This window comes from Schistocerca cancellata, chromosome 10 (assembly GCF_023864275.1).
Source record: "Schistocerca cancellata isolate TAMUIC-IGC-003103 chromosome 10, iqSchCanc2.1, whole genome shotgun sequence".
NCBI classification, from domain to species: domain Eukaryota; kingdom Metazoa; phylum Arthropoda; class Insecta; order Orthoptera; family Acrididae; genus Schistocerca; species Schistocerca cancellata.
This window is the reverse complement of record NC_064635.1, coordinates 163898448-163920670: the sequence shown is the minus strand read 5'-3', so window position 1 is coordinate 163920670 and position 22223 is coordinate 163898448. Positions and strand designations below refer to the sequence as shown.

The following is a 22223-nucleotide window of genomic DNA, read 5'->3' as shown; positions in this document are numbered from 1 at the left end:
TATCAAGAATCGTGCGTATTAAAAGTTTGTTATTGCAACTATTTCATAAGTATAACTATAAAGAAACTGAAACCCCACCCTTTCTTACTTATTACAAATGTTACGTATGTTGGTGTTATGCATGTCTGTTACTTAACATAAGTAATATAATGACTGTTTCATATGTGGCGTTTGGCATGTCTTCATTAGTAAGTGCATGCAGTTTTCAACAACAACAAACTTCATTGTGATGTTCAATCCCTAATTGTTCCTGCACGTTTTTGAATCTTGAAACATGCTTCCATATAATTAAATTAATAGTCTTACTATTAACAACATTTTTAAATTGTGTACTAGCTAACACAGTCTCTAGTTTTAAAATTGTATTATGTACTAAGTAATATAAACCAGTTTCTAAAATGCAAAGTACAGAGATGAAATGTCAGTAGTATGCTTGCAAGAGAATACTGTAGAGCCTAGATAATTTAAATTGAGGAAAATTGCTTAAATCCTGTTTCCACAGCAATAGAACCCTAGTCATTACCGATTTGAGACTAAAGAAGCTCCAGGCCTTTTGCGGAATGGGCGAGTGTCAGCTCTTGGGCGATGTCCCGTACTGAACTTCGGGTTGGGAGCACAAACACTATTATTATACTTTAGGTTGTTTCAGTAGACTTTGTCCCCTGCATTATTTCAAACTTTTCTTTCGCACTCCTGGAAGAAAAAGGTTCAATAAGGAAGTTAAGAGTTTTTACCTAAGGAAAGATTTCATTAATAGGCGTCATCTGTCAGAATTGAAAGGCAACTTACCACATCCAAACAATCTTCGAAAGAAACCTTATATCTTGTTACAGCTTCAGATACTTCAGTTCATTGCCAACATACAGGCTATTTCCGTAAGAGCGTGTAAAAACGTAACAGGGCATAGAGACTGCTCCACTAAACAAGTTAAGATACGAAACCTAGGGTCGGATAAGCCTGCTTTGTCTAGTATTACTGTCTTCCAGCCTATTCACAACTAACATGCGTACAAGTTTACACGTACTCTATTGTTTATTTGAATGTATACTCTTTATTTCCTGCAAGGAAACAAGGAGGACGAGCCTGATTACCAGGAAGTCATGATGCAAGTCATGTTTACAGAATGAGATTTTTCACTCTGCAGCGGAGTGTGCGCTGATACGAAACTTCCTGCCAGATTAAAACTGTCTGCCGGACCGAGACTCGAACTCGGGACCTTTGCCTTTCGCGGGAAAGTGCTCTACCAGGAAGTTTCGAAGTCATGTTTACTTTACTTCTCCATAAGGTGGCTCTGATGTATCGTATTCACATTGTCCCATGACAGAAGATGCTATGAATCAACGACAGACCCATTCATTACTCAGTGCTGTTTAGAGACGTACAGCACAATACGGTGGAGCAGTACCGGTACTATTTCCTGGTCGCTGGATTGCTTCAAATGGCTCTGAGCACTATGGGACTTAACATCTAAGGTCATCAGTCCCCTAGAACTTAGAACTACTTAGACCTAACTAACCTAAGGACATCACACACATCCATGCCCGAGGCAGGATTCGAACCTGCGACCGTAGCGGTCGCGCGGCTCCAGACTGAAGCGCCTAGAACCGCTCGGCCACACCGGCCGGCGCTGGATTGGAAAGGGAGGTTCCATTGCATGGCCTGCGAGGTCACCTAACCTGAATCTCCTTAATTATTTCCTACGGGGACACTAAAGTCACTTGTGTATGAGACCCCATTCGATACGGAGGTGGAATTAGATGCCTGTGATGTGATTCGAAACACACTAGGGATATCTGTCAGGGTGCGTCAGAATCTTGTTCGCCGATATCTTGCATTGAGGTTGATTTCCGTCAGTTTCAGCACATTTTGTAATACTCAGTGCAGACGGTACGTTCATTGTGTCAACGATGGTATTTGCATTTAATGTAAATAAAAAAGTACACAGTAATGTGATTTTATTCCCATTATCTCCTTAAGCTGGCTTCTCCGACCCCAGGTCCCCTACCTTTTCAGTCGAGCAACCTCTATGTCCCGTAAAATTTTTGTACGTCCTTACGGAAACCTCCTGCAGATTATCTTTGATATAAGCAGTCTGAAAAAGGGTGATATATCTCTGTTAAAAGCAGCACTGTAAACCATCTTGTCTGTTCATAGTGTAAACCAGTAATAAACTACCCTCAACAGCCTATCAGCCCATTAGACATATAACAAACTCATAAAACCTTCGGAGACTAGGTTTTTGTGGCATTGTTCCATTTGCTGATGACTTCAGTCTAGAAGCCATACCGAATAAGTAACCCATTGTAAGATCGTAACAGTATTATCTTCGATGAAGTGGCACAGTATACTATAGGTAACATGGAACCAACGGGTAGAACTCTTTAAGGACTACTGGATGCCCGCATCTCGTGGTCGTGCGGTAGCGTTCTCGCTTCCCACGCCCGGGTTCCCGGGTTCGATTCCCGGCGGGGTCAGGGATTTTCTCTGCCTCGTGATGGCTGGGTGTTGTGTGCTGTCCTTAGGTTAGTTAGGTTTAAGTAGTTCTAAGTTCTAGGGGACTTATGACCACAGCAGTTGAGTCCCATAGTGCTCAGAGCCATTTGAACCATTTGAACTACTGGATGACGTAAGACGCAATTTATGTCAATAAATTGCTGTACTGCAGATATACGTGAATGCTATATACACTGTGCTCCACTGATATTGTCTGAAAAGAACATCGATGAGAGTAATGGAATGTAGTTGAATTAAATCAGGCGATACCGGGGTAATGAGGTAAGGAAATGATACATAAAAGTAGTGGCCCAGTTTTGCTATTTCGGCAGTGAAATAACTGACGATGCCCGGAATAGGAAGAATATGAAAATCAATCTGGCAATAGCAAGAAATTCGTGTCTCAAGAAGGCAAACTTGTTAATATTAGAGATAAATTTGAGTGTTAGGAAAGCCTTCTATTGAAACATTTGTCTCGAGTGCAACCATGTAAGGAAGTGAGAAGTGGAGTACAAGCAGTCTAGACACGAAGATGGTTCAAATGGTTCAAATGGCTCTGAGCACTATGGGACTTAACAGCTGTGGTCATCAGTTCCCTAGAACTTAGAACTACTTAAACCTAACTAACCTAAGGACATCACACAACACCCAGTCATCACGAGGCAGAGAAAATCCCTGATCCCGCCGGGAATCGAACCCGGGAACCCGGGCGCGGGAAGCGATAACGCTACCGCACGACCACGAGCTGCGGACAACACGAAGAGAATAGGATCTTCTGAAATACAAACTATGGCACCGCGGGTGAATGTTGCGTATGAAATTGTTAGTGGGGTGTCAATGAGGAGGTACTGAGTCGAATTGAGGAGAAAATAAATTTATGGCATAACTTGAGTAAAGAAAGGGTCGGTTGGTAAGACGCATTCTGAGACATCAGTGAATCGTAGATTTAATAAGGGAGGAAAGTGCAGGGAGAGGAGGGTGGGGGGAGGGGGAGATTGTAGAGGAAGGCCAAATCTTGACTATAATAACCAGGTTCAGATGTCAGTAGCTTGCAGTAGGTATGTTGAGACGAAAAGGCCTGCACAGGATGGAATAGCGTTGAGAGCACATCAAACCATTCCTTGGAATGAAGACCGCAACAATACCAACACACTCAATTACAGACGGCGGAATACTTAGGCTGACCTAGATAAATTGGTACTGCTACGAACATTATGAAAGGAAGGTGAATATTTCTCGAGCTACTAATGAATCAGCTTTTTTTCACGCAAGAAAGTAACACGTCTTTTGACATTACCTCCTCTAGTTCGATATATTCTGTACCTACACTATGTGATCAAAAGTATCCGGACAGCTGGCTGAAAATGACTTACAAGTACATGGCACCCTCCATCGGAAATGCTGGAATTCAATATGGTGTTGGCCCACCCTTAGCCACGATGACATCTTCCACTCTCGCAGGCATACGTTCAATCAGGTGCTGGAAGGTTTCTTTGGAAATGGCAAACCATTCTTCACGGAGTGCCGCACTGAGGAGAGGTAGCGATGTCAGTCTCGAAGTCGGCGTTCCAAAACATCCCAAACAAGTGTTTATAGGATTCAGATCAGGACTCTGTGCAGGCCAGTCCATTACAAGGATGTTACTGTCGTGTAATGACTCCGCCACAGACCGGGTATTATGAACAGGTGCTCGATCGTGTTGAAAGATGCAATCGCTATCCCCGAATTGCTCTTCAGCAGTGGGAAGCAAGAAGGTGCTTAAAACATCAACGTAGGCCTGTGGTGTGATAGTGCCACGCAGAACAACAATGGGTGCAAGCCCTCTCCATGAAAAACACGACCACACTGTAACACCACCGCCTCCGAATTTTACTGTTGGCACTACACACGCTGGCAGATGTTCACCGGGCATTCGCCATACCCACACCCTGCCATCGGATCGCCACATTGTGTACCGCACTTCGTCACTCCAAACAACGTTTTTCCACTGTTGAATCGTCCAACGTTTACACTCACACCAAGCGAGTCTTCGTTTGGCATTTACCTTAGTGATGTTTATGAGCAGCCACTCGACTATGAAATCCATGTTTTCTCACATCCCGCCTGTCTTAGTACTTGCAGTGGATGCTGATGCAGTTTGGAATTCCTGTGTGACGATCTGGATAGAAGTCTGCCTATACACAGTACGACCCTCTTCAACTGCCGGCAGTCTCTGTGAGTCAATAGACGAGGTCGGCCTGCACGCTTTTGTGCTGTACGCGTCCCTTCACGTTTCCACTTCGCTATCAAATCGGAAAAAGTGGACCTAGGGGTGTTTAAGAGTGTGGAAATCTCGCGTTCAGACGTATGTCACAAGTGACACTCAATCACCTGACCACGTTCGAAGTCCGTGAGTTCCGCGGAGCGCCCCATTTGCTCTCTCACGACGTCTAATGCGTACTGAGGTCGATGATATGGACTACCTGGCAGTAGGTGGCAGCACAATGCACCTAATATGAAGAACGTTTGTTTTGGAGGGTTTCCGGATACTTTTGATCACAGTGTAGCATCTTCATTGCGAAGATCAGCAAAATACACTGCTGTGACCACCACAACCGCTTCGTTTGCCAGACTTTTTTACATGTGCGAGGTACTGCAGCATTTGGAGCTGTGAGGACGGGTCATGAATTGTGCTCGGGTAGTTTGGATGGTAGAGCACTTGTCCGTGAAAGGCTAAGGTCCCGAGTTCGAGTCTCATTCCGGCAGACAGTTTAATCTGCCAGGAAATTGCACATGTGCGATTAGTTGGAAACAATAGGATACGTATATGGTAGATACGATAAACCTTCCAACAATGCACAGTTTAATACGACTGGAAACGGGTGACTTGAGATGGTAAATTACACTATGCCCAGTGGCAGTCCGACTGAAGGCTTTGGGTTTGATGAATGCTGGGGAACGTTACCTTCCGCCATGTGTGGTGGCAACACTGAAGTACTGAGGGGATGGTGTTACTGTAAAGGAGTGTTTTTCGTGGTCAGGGTGTGGACCCATATTTAATCTTAGCAAATGCTGAAGGGGAAGGATATGGACACATTTTACATCGTCGTGCAACATACACAGTACGGAAATGGTACAGAAACAATGATTTATCGTGTTATTATTCACTCTGTCATAAAGCAGCATCTGTGAGGCGTGTTTTGTTGACAGTAACATACCTGAAATGGTCTGACCTGCCCTGAACCCAATGCAACACCTTTGGGACGAGCTAGAACACCGACTTCGCTGTAGATTCCAGTGTCCAACAGCACAGCATTTTCTGATTTCTCCTCTTGAGGTAGAATGAGCTGCCATTCCTCCACAGACACTAAGAAGCCTCATTCAAAGTGTCCCCAGTAAATATCAAGCTGTCATATATGTGAAAGATCGATACATCCCATATTAAATCAAATGAAAAAACAATTTTACTGTTACCAGTCACTGTTTATTTATCTCCACGACGCTTTTCAAAGGTGTAAACTCCCATCACCAGGTGGACTTACATTCGTTAGTCTGACATGAGTGTGTGTGTGTGTGTGCGTGTGCGTGTGCGTGTGCGTGTGCGTGTGCGTGTGCGTGTGCGTGTGTGTGTTGCGTTACGATTTTTGGAGGAATTTATGGCTCTGTCTAGTGGAGAGACAAAACACTATTTCGGAACATGGTTTTGGTTTTTTTTTTAGCAAACAACTAAACGTATATCTATTGGTGAACATAAAATTAGTGAAATAGAGGACTTCTACTAGTCACAGGTGCCTTCCACTGTACTAACACATCAGAAGTATACTGCGATATTTTGTAAACTAATATGGCATCTGTAAACTATTAGGTGCAAGGATCATTAAGCAAAAGAGAAACATTATCACAAAGTACAAAGAATATACATCATAACAACATTATTACCATTATTACAGGATACTTTTTAAAGAATTTTAGAGATCTTTGCTTTGAGGTGTTGAATTCATGCTTAGGAGTACATACTGCAGGTGGTATATAAATCCGATTTTGTGAAGTTTATATAGCTTAAACTTCATACTTACAAAATCTTGACAAAATCGGATTTGTATACCATCTGAAATATGTATTCCAACGCATGTATTCGACACCTCAAAACAAAGATGTCCAAAATCCTTCGAAAGTTATTCTGTAATAATGTTGTTATCATTATATTCTTTGTACTCTGTAATAATGTCTCTCTTCTGCTGTATGATCCTTGCGCCTAATAGTTTCCAGACGCCATATTTGTTTACAAAATATGACAGCACACATGTGATGTGTTACGACAGTGGAAGGAACCTGTGAGCACTGGAGGTCGTTTATTTAACTTATCTTATGTTTATCGTTAGATATACGTTTACTTTTTTGTCAAAAAAAACATGTTCTGCGAGAATGTTTTGTTTCTCCACTAGACAGTGTCTTAAGTTATTCCAAAAATCGTAACACAACACACACACGTCATATTAAAAACCTTTGAAATGCGTCTTGACGATAAATAAACAGTGACTGGTAACAGTAAACTTGTTGTTTCATTTGATGTCAATAACAATCACGGTAAAGCCAAACCTAAAATGTTCGCGTTTAAACACCCCATATTACTATTCACTAACAGGTCTCCAAATACATTTTATCACATAGTGTATGGTAATTTTATGTTTCCAAATTGACAATAGTGGGGTTCTGTATAAATATACGCACTACTGTAGTCAAGAATAAAATTCTGTATACGTACCGTACTCAAGCATTTCATTTACGTATGTCTTAACGTAAATACTCATGAGCATCTCATTAATTTCCTCATGTGGGGTACCACAGCCTTATATTTGTTAAAATACATTTTAACTGATTTATGGAGCGTTTCCACCTAGGGTGTAAGTGGCAAGTATACAGTTTATGGAAGTCCGAGCTTTAATTAAGCGAATACTGTTCAACAACAGCAGAGGTGGAAATCTGTAAAATGTCTTAACTCATGAGTACGGTTTGAAACGCGCCACAGGTATATGACTATCATAGGTATGACACCATGCAGTATGTCATTCGTTATGGCAATAATAGAAGCCTAATGCTGTAACATAGTTGACATGCTGTTATCTGTATATAATATGCTGGAACCACATTCTGTGAAACATAGTGATAATCTTTATTGTCAAAACGGATAGTAAATGAAATATTCGCTGCAGTCAGCAGTATATCATAATGGATAAGGGGTTGTGTAAGACTTCCAAAGGTTTCGTTTCCACTTTTACCATGGTCCAAATTTTTTTTCATATATTATTACAAAAGAAGGTAAAATACGCCAATAGATTCAGTATGTCAACAGAAACACACTCGCAATGTTTTTCGATAGAATAATTTCTCAAGAGAGGGAAATACTGCTGTTTATCTGCACAGCCACGATTATTTTTCACGCGATTTAAATAACAAATCTTTCTGGATATTCTTCGCGGAAAAGCGTTATCCTTAGTTGTTTGCATGACGGCCAGAGGCTGTTCTTTCTTTCACGCAGAGAGGCACAGCAAACTTTACCCACCGACAAAGTGACAAAAGGGAACAAGACTTATGAGACTTTTATACAAGAGCTGAATTATCGGGTGTAAATAATTCATAGTGGGTTTACGCCTCGTAATCACGGTACATAAAGGATCCTCGGGTGTTTTGCAATTCAAAGCCCTCCAGAGGAACTTAGCTCATGCCTTCGGCGCCCCTCTCCAGGTGATCACAGTCCGCCGACTTAACTGTGCCAGTGACAAACGAGAAACAAGGTGGAAATCTCGCGACAGACAGACATGTCGCAAAGAGTGCATTTACTTCTTTGTCTTTGTAGGTTGGTATACTGTACGATCGCTAAGCTAGTACTGCTCCGGTTCTTTTTCCTTTGGTAAAGTGACGTTTTCTTCTTTGTTTATTCAAATTTTATTAAATTTTTAATGACACATTATCATAGGCTACATCGTAATTTACTCAGAACTACAAAACGGACTATTAAAACATGGAACAACAAAATTCAAGAATGGAAAACAACATTGATATCAACTGTTATAATAATAATGATAATAAATACACAGTATAATGACTAACTACATTTGGGAAATGTTAATAATAGGTAGATAAAGGCGAAGAGCCGTAATATGCCCATGTCACTAACGCGTGTAATGAAAATAAATGGTTCTAGCATGGAGCCCTGAGGAATATGCTTTCTGATTTCTTGCTGTATGAGAGTGTAAACTAGCCTTCTACTTTCTGCTACTCATATATACAAACCAGTGAAATACAGTAACCCTAAATTCGCAATGTTCTTATTGATTTAGCTACAAAATTTCTAATAAAGCTCATTAATGGTAGCAGCTTTCATTGTGGCTGCTCGTGATGGGGCGTAACAGCAATAAATGACGTCAAAAAGAAATTAAATCTCGAATATCGTTTTCTGTTCTAACGTAATCACGGGGCATTGATTTAGAATGCCTAATATCCTCCAGAAACTAACATAAACATAATATCAAATTTGATACAAAGAAATGAACAGAAATTACATCACAATATAGTACAGATTCGACCAACCGGAGCATCCCTCCAAAACTTTGTAACGATAGACCGAGGCACCGTTGCATGCACTGACCTACCTATAGCTGTAATTAGTTGAAATGAAAATGGAAATTAATAAAAAAACTACAACTGAGTATTATCCCTTGCAAACATTAAAACAAATTTCTAACTGCGACACATGTTGCGGAAGCTTATTCCATTTCATGATAGGCTGATTGGTGCAGGAACCGGTTTTCATAATGATATAAAGAGACAGTCTCGGTTGCAAAGTTACCGGGTGATCAAAAAGTCAGTATAAATTTGAAAACTTAATAAACCACGGAATAATGTAGATAGAGAGGTAAAAATTGACACACATGCTTGGAATGACATGGGGTTTTATTAGAACAAAAAAAAAAAACAAAGATCACAAAATGTCCGACAGATCTCTTGCGCGCGTCGTTTGGTGATGATCGTGTGCTCAGCCGCCACTTTCGTCAGGCTTGGCCTCCCAGGTGCCCAGACCTCAGTCCGTGCGACTATTGGCTTTGGGGTTACCTGAAGTCGCAAGTGTATCGTGATCGACCGACATCTCTAGGGATGCTGAAAGCAACATCCGACGCCAATGCCTCACCATAACTCCAGACATGCTTTACAGTGCTGTTAACAACATCATTCCTCGACTACAGCTATTGTTGAGGAATGGTGGTGGACATATTGAGCATTTCCTGTAAAGAACATCATCTTTACTTTGTCTTACTTTGTTATGCTAATTATTGCTATTCTGATCAGATGAAGCGCCATCTGTCGGAAATTTTTTGAACTTTTATATTTTTTTGGTTCTAATAAAACCCCATGTCATTCCAAGCATGTGTGTCAATTTGTACCTCTCTGTCTACATTATTCCGTGATTTATTCAGTTTTCAAATTTATACTGACTTTTTGATCACCCGGTATTTTCATTACAGACTTGGTTAAGGCTTCCTCAGATTTCTCTAAGCCAAAAGGAAAAGCAAGGATGTAATTATACAAAATTAAAAATTAAGGAGCGTGGTACTAAGCTGCGCTAAATTAAAAAACAGATCAACACTCGGGAACGGCTGTCAAAGCAATGCATATCTCTGGTTAGTAGGGCGGTTAGTCAGCAATGTGGTAACGAACCATCTAAAGGAAGGATCGTCGAACAAGATACACTGGAAGAAAACCAAGTGTATAAGCTTAAAAGGGGAAAAATTTATGGAGGAATTAATAAAAAAAGGGGGGGCAGGCAAATAAAGTAAACGAAATTGCCTCGAGTTGTCATAGCCGCCATGTGTAGCGCACCTTAGAGCCACACGTACAACGAATGACGTGTTTATCAAGTGATTAAAGGATCTAATGAACGGCCATATTAAAACCAGAGTACAGAGGAATATTATGTTTCCTGTGCTAGTAGGACCGTACGTCAAGAGAAGGCGCTAGTTTCGGTAAGACTTAACTAATCTAGACATAAGACTACAAAAAGTAGCTGCAGGCTATAAGTAAAAGTTATTAGGTAGCACCTTCACTGACAGTGTATGACAGCGCGTAGGATAAACATTCAAAATGATTGCAAATTAAAAGAACGTAAAGAAAATGAGATACTGTAAAACCAGACATTGCAAACACAACAATAAAAGATCCCGAAAGATTGCAAATGGGTATTCATAAAATATAACCAAAATAACTACACACGTGAAAATAATCACAGTATTAAAATCGTTACATTGCGCATTTTTTTCCTATTTTACACACTATACTATTACCGTTTTAATACTCTGATTAATTTGTAACTTCACCGCCTTAGGAGAAAATTTCTAACTTCATCACCTTAGGAATCTCTTGTCAGGCAAAGACGTTATGCAAACGATAATCACAGTCCTTGGAATTATATGAGCGCACTGTTTCACACAGAGAGAAATGTTTTGGTAGCCTGTTAGATAACGATATGAAGTGGAGCTGACTTCCTGACATTTAGGATCCCGTTTTCGATCAACTATACAGCGTATGTTATAACGGGGATCATTCTTCCTGTGGAAAATAGATAATGGGATCCAGCTAGAAGATCTTAAGTTGAAAACAGTCTAATGCTGATAGGCTGTAGTTGCCTTTGGACTCTATAACTTCCCTTTTGTAACAGAGAGGAAGTTCTGGAAAGCTAATAGTACTGGAATTAAGACGACGTTATGAAACTTAGCATCCATTGCTAAGCTTTGAGGCTACTGCAGCGATTACGGGCATTTTTCTTGAGATGCAGAACATACAATGCGACTCAGGGAGAATATCAATGCGCAGCAGACTTTGAAGTCAGGGCAGCGACAGTTTTAAAAGATCAGACGCTTTACCTGTAAGTGCTTTATCTATAGGTTCGATCTGCTTCGCAGCATTTCAGCTGCATCATGTGCAATCTGTACAAATTTGTAGAGAAAGGCTCATGTAAGGCAGCAAGAAAACATAACTAAAATGAAAAAGTACATACAGGATGAACATACATAATCAAGTCATTTTAGAGCAAAAAAAGAGTATGAAATAATCCAGCTTTCATAATAAGATGGTAAGAAGAAATTCCTAATAAGGGGCTACCAGGTAGGTAAAATACTAATAAATTCCACTCACCGTGAGTAATAGTGTCTAGTGAGCGAGACGAGCTCTCATCTGCTGAAATAGTGATCAAACCATAGACCGCTCCACTCATCTACGAAATAATGTAAAAACTGAGCAGCTAGAGGTCCCCTGTTTCCATAAAACAGATTAAAAAACCCAGTTACTCAAACTGAAATTGTACTTAATCCCCACCAAAACTGTCCAGCGTAAAACTATTTTAAGGCACAGTACGTAACTGACATGAACTAAATAACAGGACTGAAAATCGTAGCATACCTAACTAGCTCAATCGGCAGAAAGCAGCGCATTGCGAGGCCACATGGCTGGGAGCTAAATTTACCAATAGCAAGCGCGCGCACGGGATTGTGTACTAAACAGGACGTAGCTGCGATCTCATAGAGAGGTCGGTATGTTGTGGAGTGCGCATGCGGTCTGTACTTTGATCACCATTTCTACATATGGGCACTCCGCTAGCTCACCAGACACGTCTACTCATGGTGTGTGGAGATTACTGGTGTTTTACTGACCTGGTAGTCTCTTACTAGGATTTTATTCTTATTAGTTGCCTCCTTTCTAGAAATCACGGAAGCGCTATATGTGATATTATTTTTGGCGTCCGCTACTTAGCAAAAATTTTCTGATTATGAACGCTGGGTCATCCCAGTCTCTTTTTTTTTTTTCAATCTGAACATGACTTGATTTTGTATGTTCGTCCCATATACAGGGTGTCTCAAAAAGAATCATCTGATTTTTGTGCGAAAATCATAACTATTATGTTATTTGAGATAACGTGCGTGAACAACGTAATGTTGGAAAGAGTAAACTCTCGAGCTAGGTAGCAGCAGTGTGCGCTTGCTTCAGTTCTAGTAAAAATGGTGTCGGGACAATAGAGAGCTTTTAGTGTTCTACGTTTTGCGCAGCGTGGGTCAGTAATAACTGTTCTGCGTGACTTTCGTATTAGGTATGGTGTGGATCCTTTCTGCAGCACAGAGCATTAGATGATGGTATGAACAATACCGAGAAACAGGTTGTTTGTGTAAAGGCAAACCGCAGGGCCGTCCCCGAGTGTCTGGCATAGACGTCTAACGCATCCGCCATAGCTTCACAAGGAGTCCGCAGAAGTTTGTTCTCCGCGCAGCTCAACAGCTCAATTTGCCCACGATGTCCGTTTGGTGTGTGTTACGTCGACGTTTACAGATAAAACCATACAAAATGCAGCTACTGCAAACTCTTCGTGAAGGTGACAAACAGCGTGTGAAGTTCTGTAATTTAGATCATGGCAAGATGGAGAATGACATTTTTCTTCCACGCATAATGTTTAGTGACGAGGCAATGTTCCATTTAAATGGAATGGTGAACCGTCATAATGTGAGAATATGGGGTACATAACAACCACATGAAGTTGTACAACATGAGAGGTACTCTCCAAAATTTAATGTGTTTTGTGCATTTTCACAGAAAAATGTGTATGGTCCATTTTTCTTTGCGAGGACACTGTTACGGGAAGCACATATATGGATAGGCTTGAGAACTTTCTTTTCCCCCCGTTGGAAACTGATTTGAACGACTTCGTTTACCTACAGGATGGGACACCGCCACACTGGCATCTGGAAGTGCATTTTTAACTCAAAGGATTACTGAACGATGGATCTGTCGCACTGGACCAAATGATTCAGCCTTACATTACTGGCCTCCAAGGTCACCGGACATGACAGTATGTCTTCCAATTTGTACAGATTGCATTTGACGATGCAGCTAAAATGCTGTGAAACTGGTCGTGCCTATAAATAATGGGCTTACAGCTAAAGCTATAATATCTTTTCAAAAGGAAATCAGTGGTTTATATGTAGGCAAATTCAGGAATGGGAATGATATAACCAGAATTAAGATCTCATTTCCAGCTTTGAGGTTATAAGGGATATTTGTATGGTAGAGGCCATACAGTATGATCCAAAGAAATGTTGCCGGCATGATTACTAGTTATCAGAAGAGAAATGGAGTTCATGTTTCCAGATTTGGGAGCTTTCATCCAACTTCAAATCTAGAGGGGCATTGTAACTGAGGAACACATTATGATCTGAAAAGACAATATTGGGTGGTCCTGTCCATCCTCTGTCAGCTTCTATCAGAGATCATTCACGTTGTAGAACGACGTACAGTGGATGCTTATGAGGGACATGCTTATGAGTTGAAAATTAGAACGTTGTACTGAAATAAATGTAACTTGTCCGGTATGAGAACTTTCTTTCCAGTTTCTGAGCGTATTGGGACTGTCTGTATGGTAGAGGATGGACAGTGTTACTTGTAGAGCTATCTAACATACAGGTAATGGAGCTGGGTTTACCACTTTGAGACTTTCAGAAGACACAGAATGTGATCTGTATAGATGAAGTAGGTCTGACTACTAGATAACACACAAAGGGTGGAGCTGACTTTTTAGGCACATTTACTTTTCCAACCTCAGTGACTATCGTTTGTGCAATGGAAAGACTCACACTGAACTCTAGGGAATTGTTTGTGGTTTGAGAATTAGCAAATAGCATTTGACTAAAGCTGAGTTCCTCTGGATTAGAATTTTGTTTATAAGTCCTGAAACCATCAGGAATATCGGTACAGTAGAAAAACAATGTGATCTGTAGAGACGATGTTGGGTTTAATGTTATATAATAGCTAGGGAACGGAGCTTACTTGACCAGTTTAAGGACCTTCCTTCCAACTCTGAGGCTGTCAGAACCATTCTTATGGTAGACAACATACAGTTTCAACCATCTATACCGAGCGAGGTGGCGCAGTGGTTAGCACACTGGACTCGCATTCGGGAGGACGACGGTTCAATCCCGCGTCCGACCATCCTGATTTAGGTTTTCCGTGATTTCCCTAAATCGCTCCAGGCAAATGCCGGGATGGTTCCTCTGAAAGGGCACGGCCGACTTCCTTCCCTAATCCGATGAGACCGATGACCTCGATGTTTGGTCTCTTCCTCCAAACAACCCCCAACCCCAACCATCTACCAGGAAGGTGATGGAGCTGACTTGGACACCATTAGGATCTTCTTCTCAACTTCCAACGATATCTGTACTGTAGAGGACACATAATATGATCTAGATACATGATGATAACAACTAGCTAATACTAAAAAGGGAACCTCCCCATCGCATCCCCCTCAGATTTAGTTGTAAGTTGGCACAGTGGATAGGCCTTGAAAAACTGAACACAGATCAATCGAGAAAACAGGAAGAAGTTGTGTGAAACTATGAAAAAAAAAAGCAAAATATACAAACTGAGTAGTCTATGCGCAAGATAGGCAACATCAAGGACAGTGTGAACTCAGGAGCGCCGTGGTCCCGTGATTCACGGGAACAGCTACGAACGAGAGGTCCTTGGTTCAAGTCTTCCTTCGAGAAAAAATTTTACTTTCTTTATTTTCGCAAAGTTATGATCTGTCCGTTCGTTCATTGACGTCTCTGTTCACTGTAATATAGTGTATGTGTTTTGCGACCGCACCGCAAAACCGTGCGATTAGCAAACGAAAGAACGTGCCTCTCCAATGGGAACCGAAAACATTTGATCGCAGTGTCATAGGTCAACCGATTCCTGCACAGGAAAACACGTCTGATATATTCTATACGACACTGGTAACGGCATGTGCGTCACATGACAAGAATATGTTGTCGACCCACCTAACTTGTACACTTGGCGAATGGGTAAAAAGATTCTTCTACCTCGCCCGATTTATGTTTTCTTGTGGATGTGATAATCATAAATAAATTAAACTTTTCACGCGATGGAAGACTTGAACTAAGGACCTCTCGTTCCGCAGCTGCTCACGCTAACCACGGGACCACAGTGCTCCAGAGCTCACACTCTCTTTGATGTTGACTATCTTGCGCATGGACTAGTCAGTTTGTATATTTTGCTTATTTTTTTCATAGTTCCACACAACTTCTTCCTGTTTTCTCGATTGATCTGTGTTCAGTTTTTCAAGACCAAACCACTGTGCCAACTTATTACTAAATCTGAGAGGGGTGCGATGGAGAGGTACCCTTGTAAGGAAATGAGGCTGACTTGCCCGAGCATAGGATTCTCTTCCCAATGTCTGGGATTATCAGAAACAATTTTTATGTTAGCGAACAAACAATATGTTCTGTCGAGATGATGTCGGGTTGACAACTAGTTAACATAATAGAATGGAGCAGACTTGGCCCAACTGGTGTTGCTCTCCAACCTGTATCGTGGGTCATTCATATAGTGGAAGGGCATACATTCTAACCCAGGGAAGTGGTAGAGGTTGAGAAATAGCGAGTGGTACTGGACTGGAGCTGACGTGACTCCCCCAGACCCAGACCTGCATGCCCCTCCTAGCGGAGACCACCACGGGAGTAGGGAGGAGTGCGCGCGCGTAGTCCCGTGGGAGAGCTGTGGCTGGCACGCTGCTGATCCGCCTCCGCCATTGGTCCGCCGCTGCCTGCCAGGTCCTGGCGAGAGTCCCTCGTGTGGTGAGGAGCTGTGTGTTGTTGTGACTGCCACAGGCCCAAAAGCGTGCCCTCGTCGCCCATGGTGAAGCGCGCCTTCTCCCGCCTGGGCAACCTCACCGCCGGCTGGGGCCGCTCCATCCGCAAGCAGCACTCCCAGCTGTCCGCCGACGACAAGAAGAAGTGGTCTTCGTCGCAGGACTGCTCCAGTAAGTACACCCCATGATGTCAACTTTTACTCTCAGCGGAAACCCCTAGAGCAGGGCTTCCCAACCTGTGGTCCGCGGACCCCTTAGGGGTCCACCGGCTGTTTCTAGGGGGTCCGCGGACCCCTTAGGGGTCCGCCGGCTCTTTCTAGGGGGTCCGCGGCCATCTTTCACCAAATCGAGTAAAATAATGAGTAAAATTATTGAATAAAAATGTGAAAATCAAATTCATCACTATTTTTTTTTTCGTGTGTAAAACGTGTTTTACTTCAGGTCGTATCCCCAAGCAGCCTTTGCGGTTCCTGAGTGAGAACGTATACCCAGTTTAGTGCAGGAGAATGTAGCTTCTCTGATCGACTGCTTAGCAACAATACGGGGGTCGTTTGTGTGCTGGCTCACGGCGCTAGATGCGCTGAAACCTTTTACGCATGCGCGGAGCGAGCTTTGTCGACCAATCACAGCGCTCGCTGGCACGTATGCGGCCCCAGGCATCATTAAATGTTAAACTTGCCTTGTCAGTGCACTACCTGTTTCATAAGTCGATTTTTGACCAATTTATTACTTCTAACATGGATCGGTGGCTGAAGTCAGGATCATTGAAGAAGGCTGCAGTTTCTCCATCGCCTTCGCAACAGGGGAAGTTTCCAGTTGAAATGAATGAGGAGGGAGGACGACCAAAGGAAGACTTTACATACATTTGAACATTTTTCTTCGGATTTCATGAAAAACCACACACACACACACACACACACACACACACACACGACTGTTACGAAATATGCATGATCCTTACACAACAGTAGCCAAATAGTAGAAGTGAACAGACCATAAGCGACAGCTTGTCAACAGTGAACAGTTTGGACATGACGTTGATTGCTCTTGGAGGAAGAAAGCTCCATCGTGTGAAATTTCAGTTACCAAGTAATTTTAATCAGGCTATAGTGTGTTGAACAATGATAGTAAATCCACAAGTAAGTGTCTGGATACAGTGGGAATTCAAATTGGATCGTTAGTTTCAAGTTGTTTTCATTCATCTCTAAACCAAAGATTATTGATACTTCGGGGAAGGGGGGGGGGGTCATTTGGAACATGGCACCTGCATTAAGAAGCTTTCAGTTCCCATGGGTTTCGCTCTGAAATTTGAAGTTACTGTGCTGTTGACTGACCAGGGGTCCGCCATGGATTTTCGACTGAAGAAGGGGTCCGACAGCTGAAAAGGTTGGGAAGCCGTGCCCTACATCTACATCTACATCTACATCCATACTCCGCAAGCCACCTGACGGTGTGTGGCGGAGGGTACCTTCAGTACCTCTATCGGTTCTCCCTTCTATTCCAGTCTCGTATTGTTCGTGGAAAGAAGGATTGTCGGTATGCCTCTGTGTGGGCTCTAATCTCTCTGATTTTATCCTCATGGTCTCTTCGCGAGATATACGTAGGAGGGAGCAATATACTGCTTGACTCTTCGGTGAAGGTATGTTCTCGAAACTTTGACAAAAGCCCGTACCGAGCTACTGAGCGTCTCTCCTGCAGAGTCTTCCACTGGAGTTTATCTATCATCTCCGTAACGCTTTCGCGATTACTAAATGATTCTGTAACGAAGCGCGCTGCTCTCCGTTGGATCTTCTCTATGTCTTGTATCAACCCTATCTGGTACGGATCCCACACTGCTGAGCAGTATTCAAGCAGTGGGCGAACAAGCGTACTGTAACCTACTTCCTTTGTTTTCGGATTGCATTTCCTTAGGATTCTTCCAATGAATCTCAGTCTGGCATCTGCTTTACCGACAATCAACATTATATGATCATTCCATTTTAAATCACTCCTAATGCGTACTCCCAGATAATTTATGGTATTAACTGCTTCCAGTTGCTGACCTGCTATTTTGTAGCTAAATGATAAAGGATCTATCTTTCTGTGTATTCGCAGCACATTACACTTGTCTACATTGAGATTCAGTTGCCATTCCCTGCACCATGCGTCAATTCGCTGCAGATCCTCCTGCATTTCAGTACAATTTTCCATTGTTACAACCTCTCGATACACCACAGCATCATCTGCAAAAAGCCTCAGTGAACTTCCGATGTCATCCACCAGGTCATTTATGTATATTGTGAATAGCAACGGTCCTATGACACTCCCCTGCGGCACACCTGAAATTACTCTTACTTCGGAAGACTTCTCTCCATTGAGAATAACATGCTGCATCCTGTTATCTAGGAACTCCTCAATCCAATCACACAATTGGTCTGATAGTCCATATGCTCTTACTTTGTTCAATAAACGACTGTGGGGAACTGTATCGAACGCCTTGCGGAAGTCAAGAAACACGGCATCTACCTGTGAACCCGTGTCTATGGCCCTCTGAGTCTCGTGGACGAATAGCGCGAGCTGGGTTTCACATGACCGTCTTTTTCGAAACCCATGCTGATTCCTACAGAGTAGATTTCTAGTCTCCAGAAAAGTCATTATACTCGAACACAATACGTGTTCCAAAATTCTACAACTGATCGACGTTAGAGATATAGGTCTATAGTTCTGCACATCTGTTCGACGTCCCTTCTTGAAAACGGGGATGACCTGTGCCCTTTTCCAATCCTTTGGAACGCTACGCTCTTCTAGAGACCTACGGTACACCGCTGCAAGAAGGGGGGCAAGTTCCTTCGCGTACTCTGTGTAAAATTGAACTGGTATCCCATCAGGTCCAGAGGCCTTTCCTCTTTTGAGCGATTTTAATTGTTTCTCTATCCCTCTGTCGTCTATTTCGATATCTACCATTTTGTCATCTGTGCGACAATCTAGAGAAGGAACTACAGTGCAATCTTCTTCTGTGAAACAACTTTGTAAAAAGACATTTAGTATTTCGGCCTTTAGTCTGTCATCCTCTGTTTCAGTACCATTTTGGTCACAGAGTGTCTGGACATTTTGTTTTGATCCACCCACCGCTTTGACATAAGACCAAAATTTCTTAGGATTTTCTGCCAAGTCAGTACATAGAACTTTACTTTCGAATTCATTGAACGCCTCTCGCATAGCTCTCTTCACACTACATTTCGCTTCGCGTAATTTTTGTTTGTCTGCAAGGCTTTGGCTATGTTTATGTTTGCTGTGAAGTTCCCTTTGCTTCCGCAGCAGTTTTCTAACTCGGTTGTTGAACCACGGTGGCTCTTTTCCATCTCTTACGATCTTGCTTGGCACATACTCATCTAACGCATATTGTACGATGGTTTTGAACTTTGTCCACTGATCCTCAACACTATCAGTACTTGAGACAAAACTTTTGTGTTGAGCCAACAGGTAGTCTGAAATCTGCTTTTTGTCACTTTTTCTAAACAGAAAAATCTTCCTACCCTTTTTAATATTCCTATTTACGGCTGAAATCATCGATGCCGTAACCGCTTTATGATCACTGATTCCCTGTTCTGCGTTAACTTTTTCAAATAGTTCGGGTCTGTTTGTCACCAGAAGGTCTAATATGTTATCGCCACGAGTCGGTTCTCTGTTTAACTGCTCAAGGTAGTTTTCAGATAAAGCACTTAAAAAAATTTCACTGGATTCTTTGTCCCTGCCACCCGTTATGAACGTCTGAGTCTCCCAGTCTATATCCGGCAAATTAAAATCTCCACCCAGAACTATAACATGGTGGGGAAGTCTACTCGAAATATTTTCCAAATTATCCTTCAGGTGCTCAGCCACAACAGCTGCTGAGCCAGGGGGCCTATAGAGACATCCAATTACCATGTCTGAGCCTGCTTTAACCGCGACCTTCACCCAAATCATTTCACATTTCGGATCTCCGTCAATTTCCTTCGATACTATTGCACTTCTTACCGCTATAAACACGCCTCCCCCTTCACTGTTCAGCCTGTCTCTGCGGTATACATTCCAATCTGAGTTTAGGATTTCGTTACTGTTTACGTCTGGTTTCTATGTACCCTAGAGTGTGTGGTGGCACATTAAGTACCAATGTCAGTCCATCCTCTGGATTTCTACCATACATCTGCACCTTCATCTATATCCATACTCTGCAAACTACTGTGAGGTGCTTGGGTGAGTGTACATCAAAGTGAATCACGTATTATGGCTGCTTCCCATCATGATCGCATGTGTTGTGCGGAAGAAAGACTCCCTAAATGCCTTCACTCTGTTGTAATTTAATCTTGTCCCTGTTGTCTCTACGAGATTGATACCTATGGGGTTGAACGACATATATGAGGACGTTCTTCACTTAAAACTGGTTCCTGACTGTGGTGTGCGTACTGTAAGACCTTCGGTACACGACAGATATGAGGACGTTCTTCACTTAAAACTGGTTCCTGACTGTGGTGTGCGTACTGTAAGATCTTTGGTACACACACCATCAGATTAGTTGACTTGTCGCTCTAACGAAGTAGGTGAGTGTCAGAAATATGTCTCGTGGTCTTATCGCAGCGTGTTTATCTTCTGTCGTTAGGTCAGACGATAGAAAAGCCACTTGCACGCTTAGAGTAGCAGATTGACGGTGACCAACTTTAAACAGAACTTGATTAATTTTCACACACATTTATTAAAATAATAAAAACCGTAAACCTTACTTAACTTGATTCTGGATGCTATTTACAATTGAAAATCTGAAGTTCCTTTGGTCTTGGTACGTTAATGTTATTCTCACATATCTCTGATACTTGACAAAGTGTCTATACATTTCTCTTCATGGCTATGAACAGGAATATGATAATCTTATTAGGCACAGACTGAAACTTGACTACAGACTAATGCAGACTGACTAAACGGAGGTCTGTACACTCATTATAATACCTCGCGCGTTCATGTATCACTACGCGAGTGTAATCCGCGAGGAGAAAAGGTTCTACGTAAGCAGCAATCTCATTGGCTGCGTTACGCGGATAGGCGGAGGCAGAATTTGGTCCGTCTCTAAGACAGCACCATCTCGTAGCGCGGAGATGGATGAGCGCTGCACCTGCGCTGCTGTGCATACCGGGGCGCGCTCTATTGGGAAAGTTGTGTACGCGCTGACTACGCGGAACTATGTACCCAACAATATCTATACTCTGCAAACTATTGTGAGGTGCTTGGCAGAGGTTACATCAAAGTGCACCACGTATTATGGCTGCTTCCCTTCTCGATCGCACGTATTGCGGGAAAGAGACTCCCTAAATGCCTTCACTCTGTTATAAGTAATTCAATCTTGTCTCTTCTGTCTGTATAAGATTGATACATATGGGGTTGAAGGACATATATGGGTAGGGTCTTCACTTAATACTGGTTTTTGACACTTTGTAAAAAAAAGGTTTGGCATCTACACTCAAGAGCCAAAGAAACTGGTACACCTGCCTAATATCGTTTAGGGCCACGTGAGCACGCAGGAGTGCCGCAACACGACGTGGCATGGACACAACTAATATCCGAAGTAGTGCTGGAGGGAATTCACACCATGAATCCTATAGGGCTGTCCATAAATCCGTAGGAGTGAACAGTGCAAGGTATCCCAGAAATGTTCAATAATGTTCAGGTCAGGGGAGTCTGGCGGCCAGCGGAAGTGTTGAAATTCACAAGAGTGTTCCTGGAGCCAATCTGTACCAATTCTAGTCTTGTTGGGTGTCGCATTGTCCTGCTGGAATTGGCTAAGTCGGTTGGAATGGGCATGAATGGATGCAGGTGATCAGACGCGATTCTTACGTACATGTCACCTGTCAGAACCGTATTTAGACGTATCATTGGTCCCATATTACTCCAACTGCACACTCCCCACACCATCACAGAGCCTCCACCAACTTGAACAGTCCCCTGCTGACATGCAGGGTCCATGGATTCATGAGGTTGTCTCCATACCCGTGTACGTCCGTCCGCTCAGTACAATTTGAAACGAGACTCGTCCGACCAGGCAACATGTTTCCAG

General features: G+C 42.5%; 1 protein-coding gene across 1 annotated transcript in view; it reads left to right on the top strand.

The window, feature by feature from the left end:
* The window catches only part of LOC126106219 (uncharacterized), a 165669-nt gene that overhangs the window by 84642 nt on the left and 58804 nt on the right, over positions 1 to 22223 (top strand). The window contains exon 3 of the mRNA XM_049912449.1: positions 16179 to 16330. Within this exon, the coding sequence (XP_049768406.1) occupies positions 16179 to 16330 (152 nt within the window). The remainder of the gene's footprint in view (positions 1 to 16178; positions 16331 to 22223) is intronic.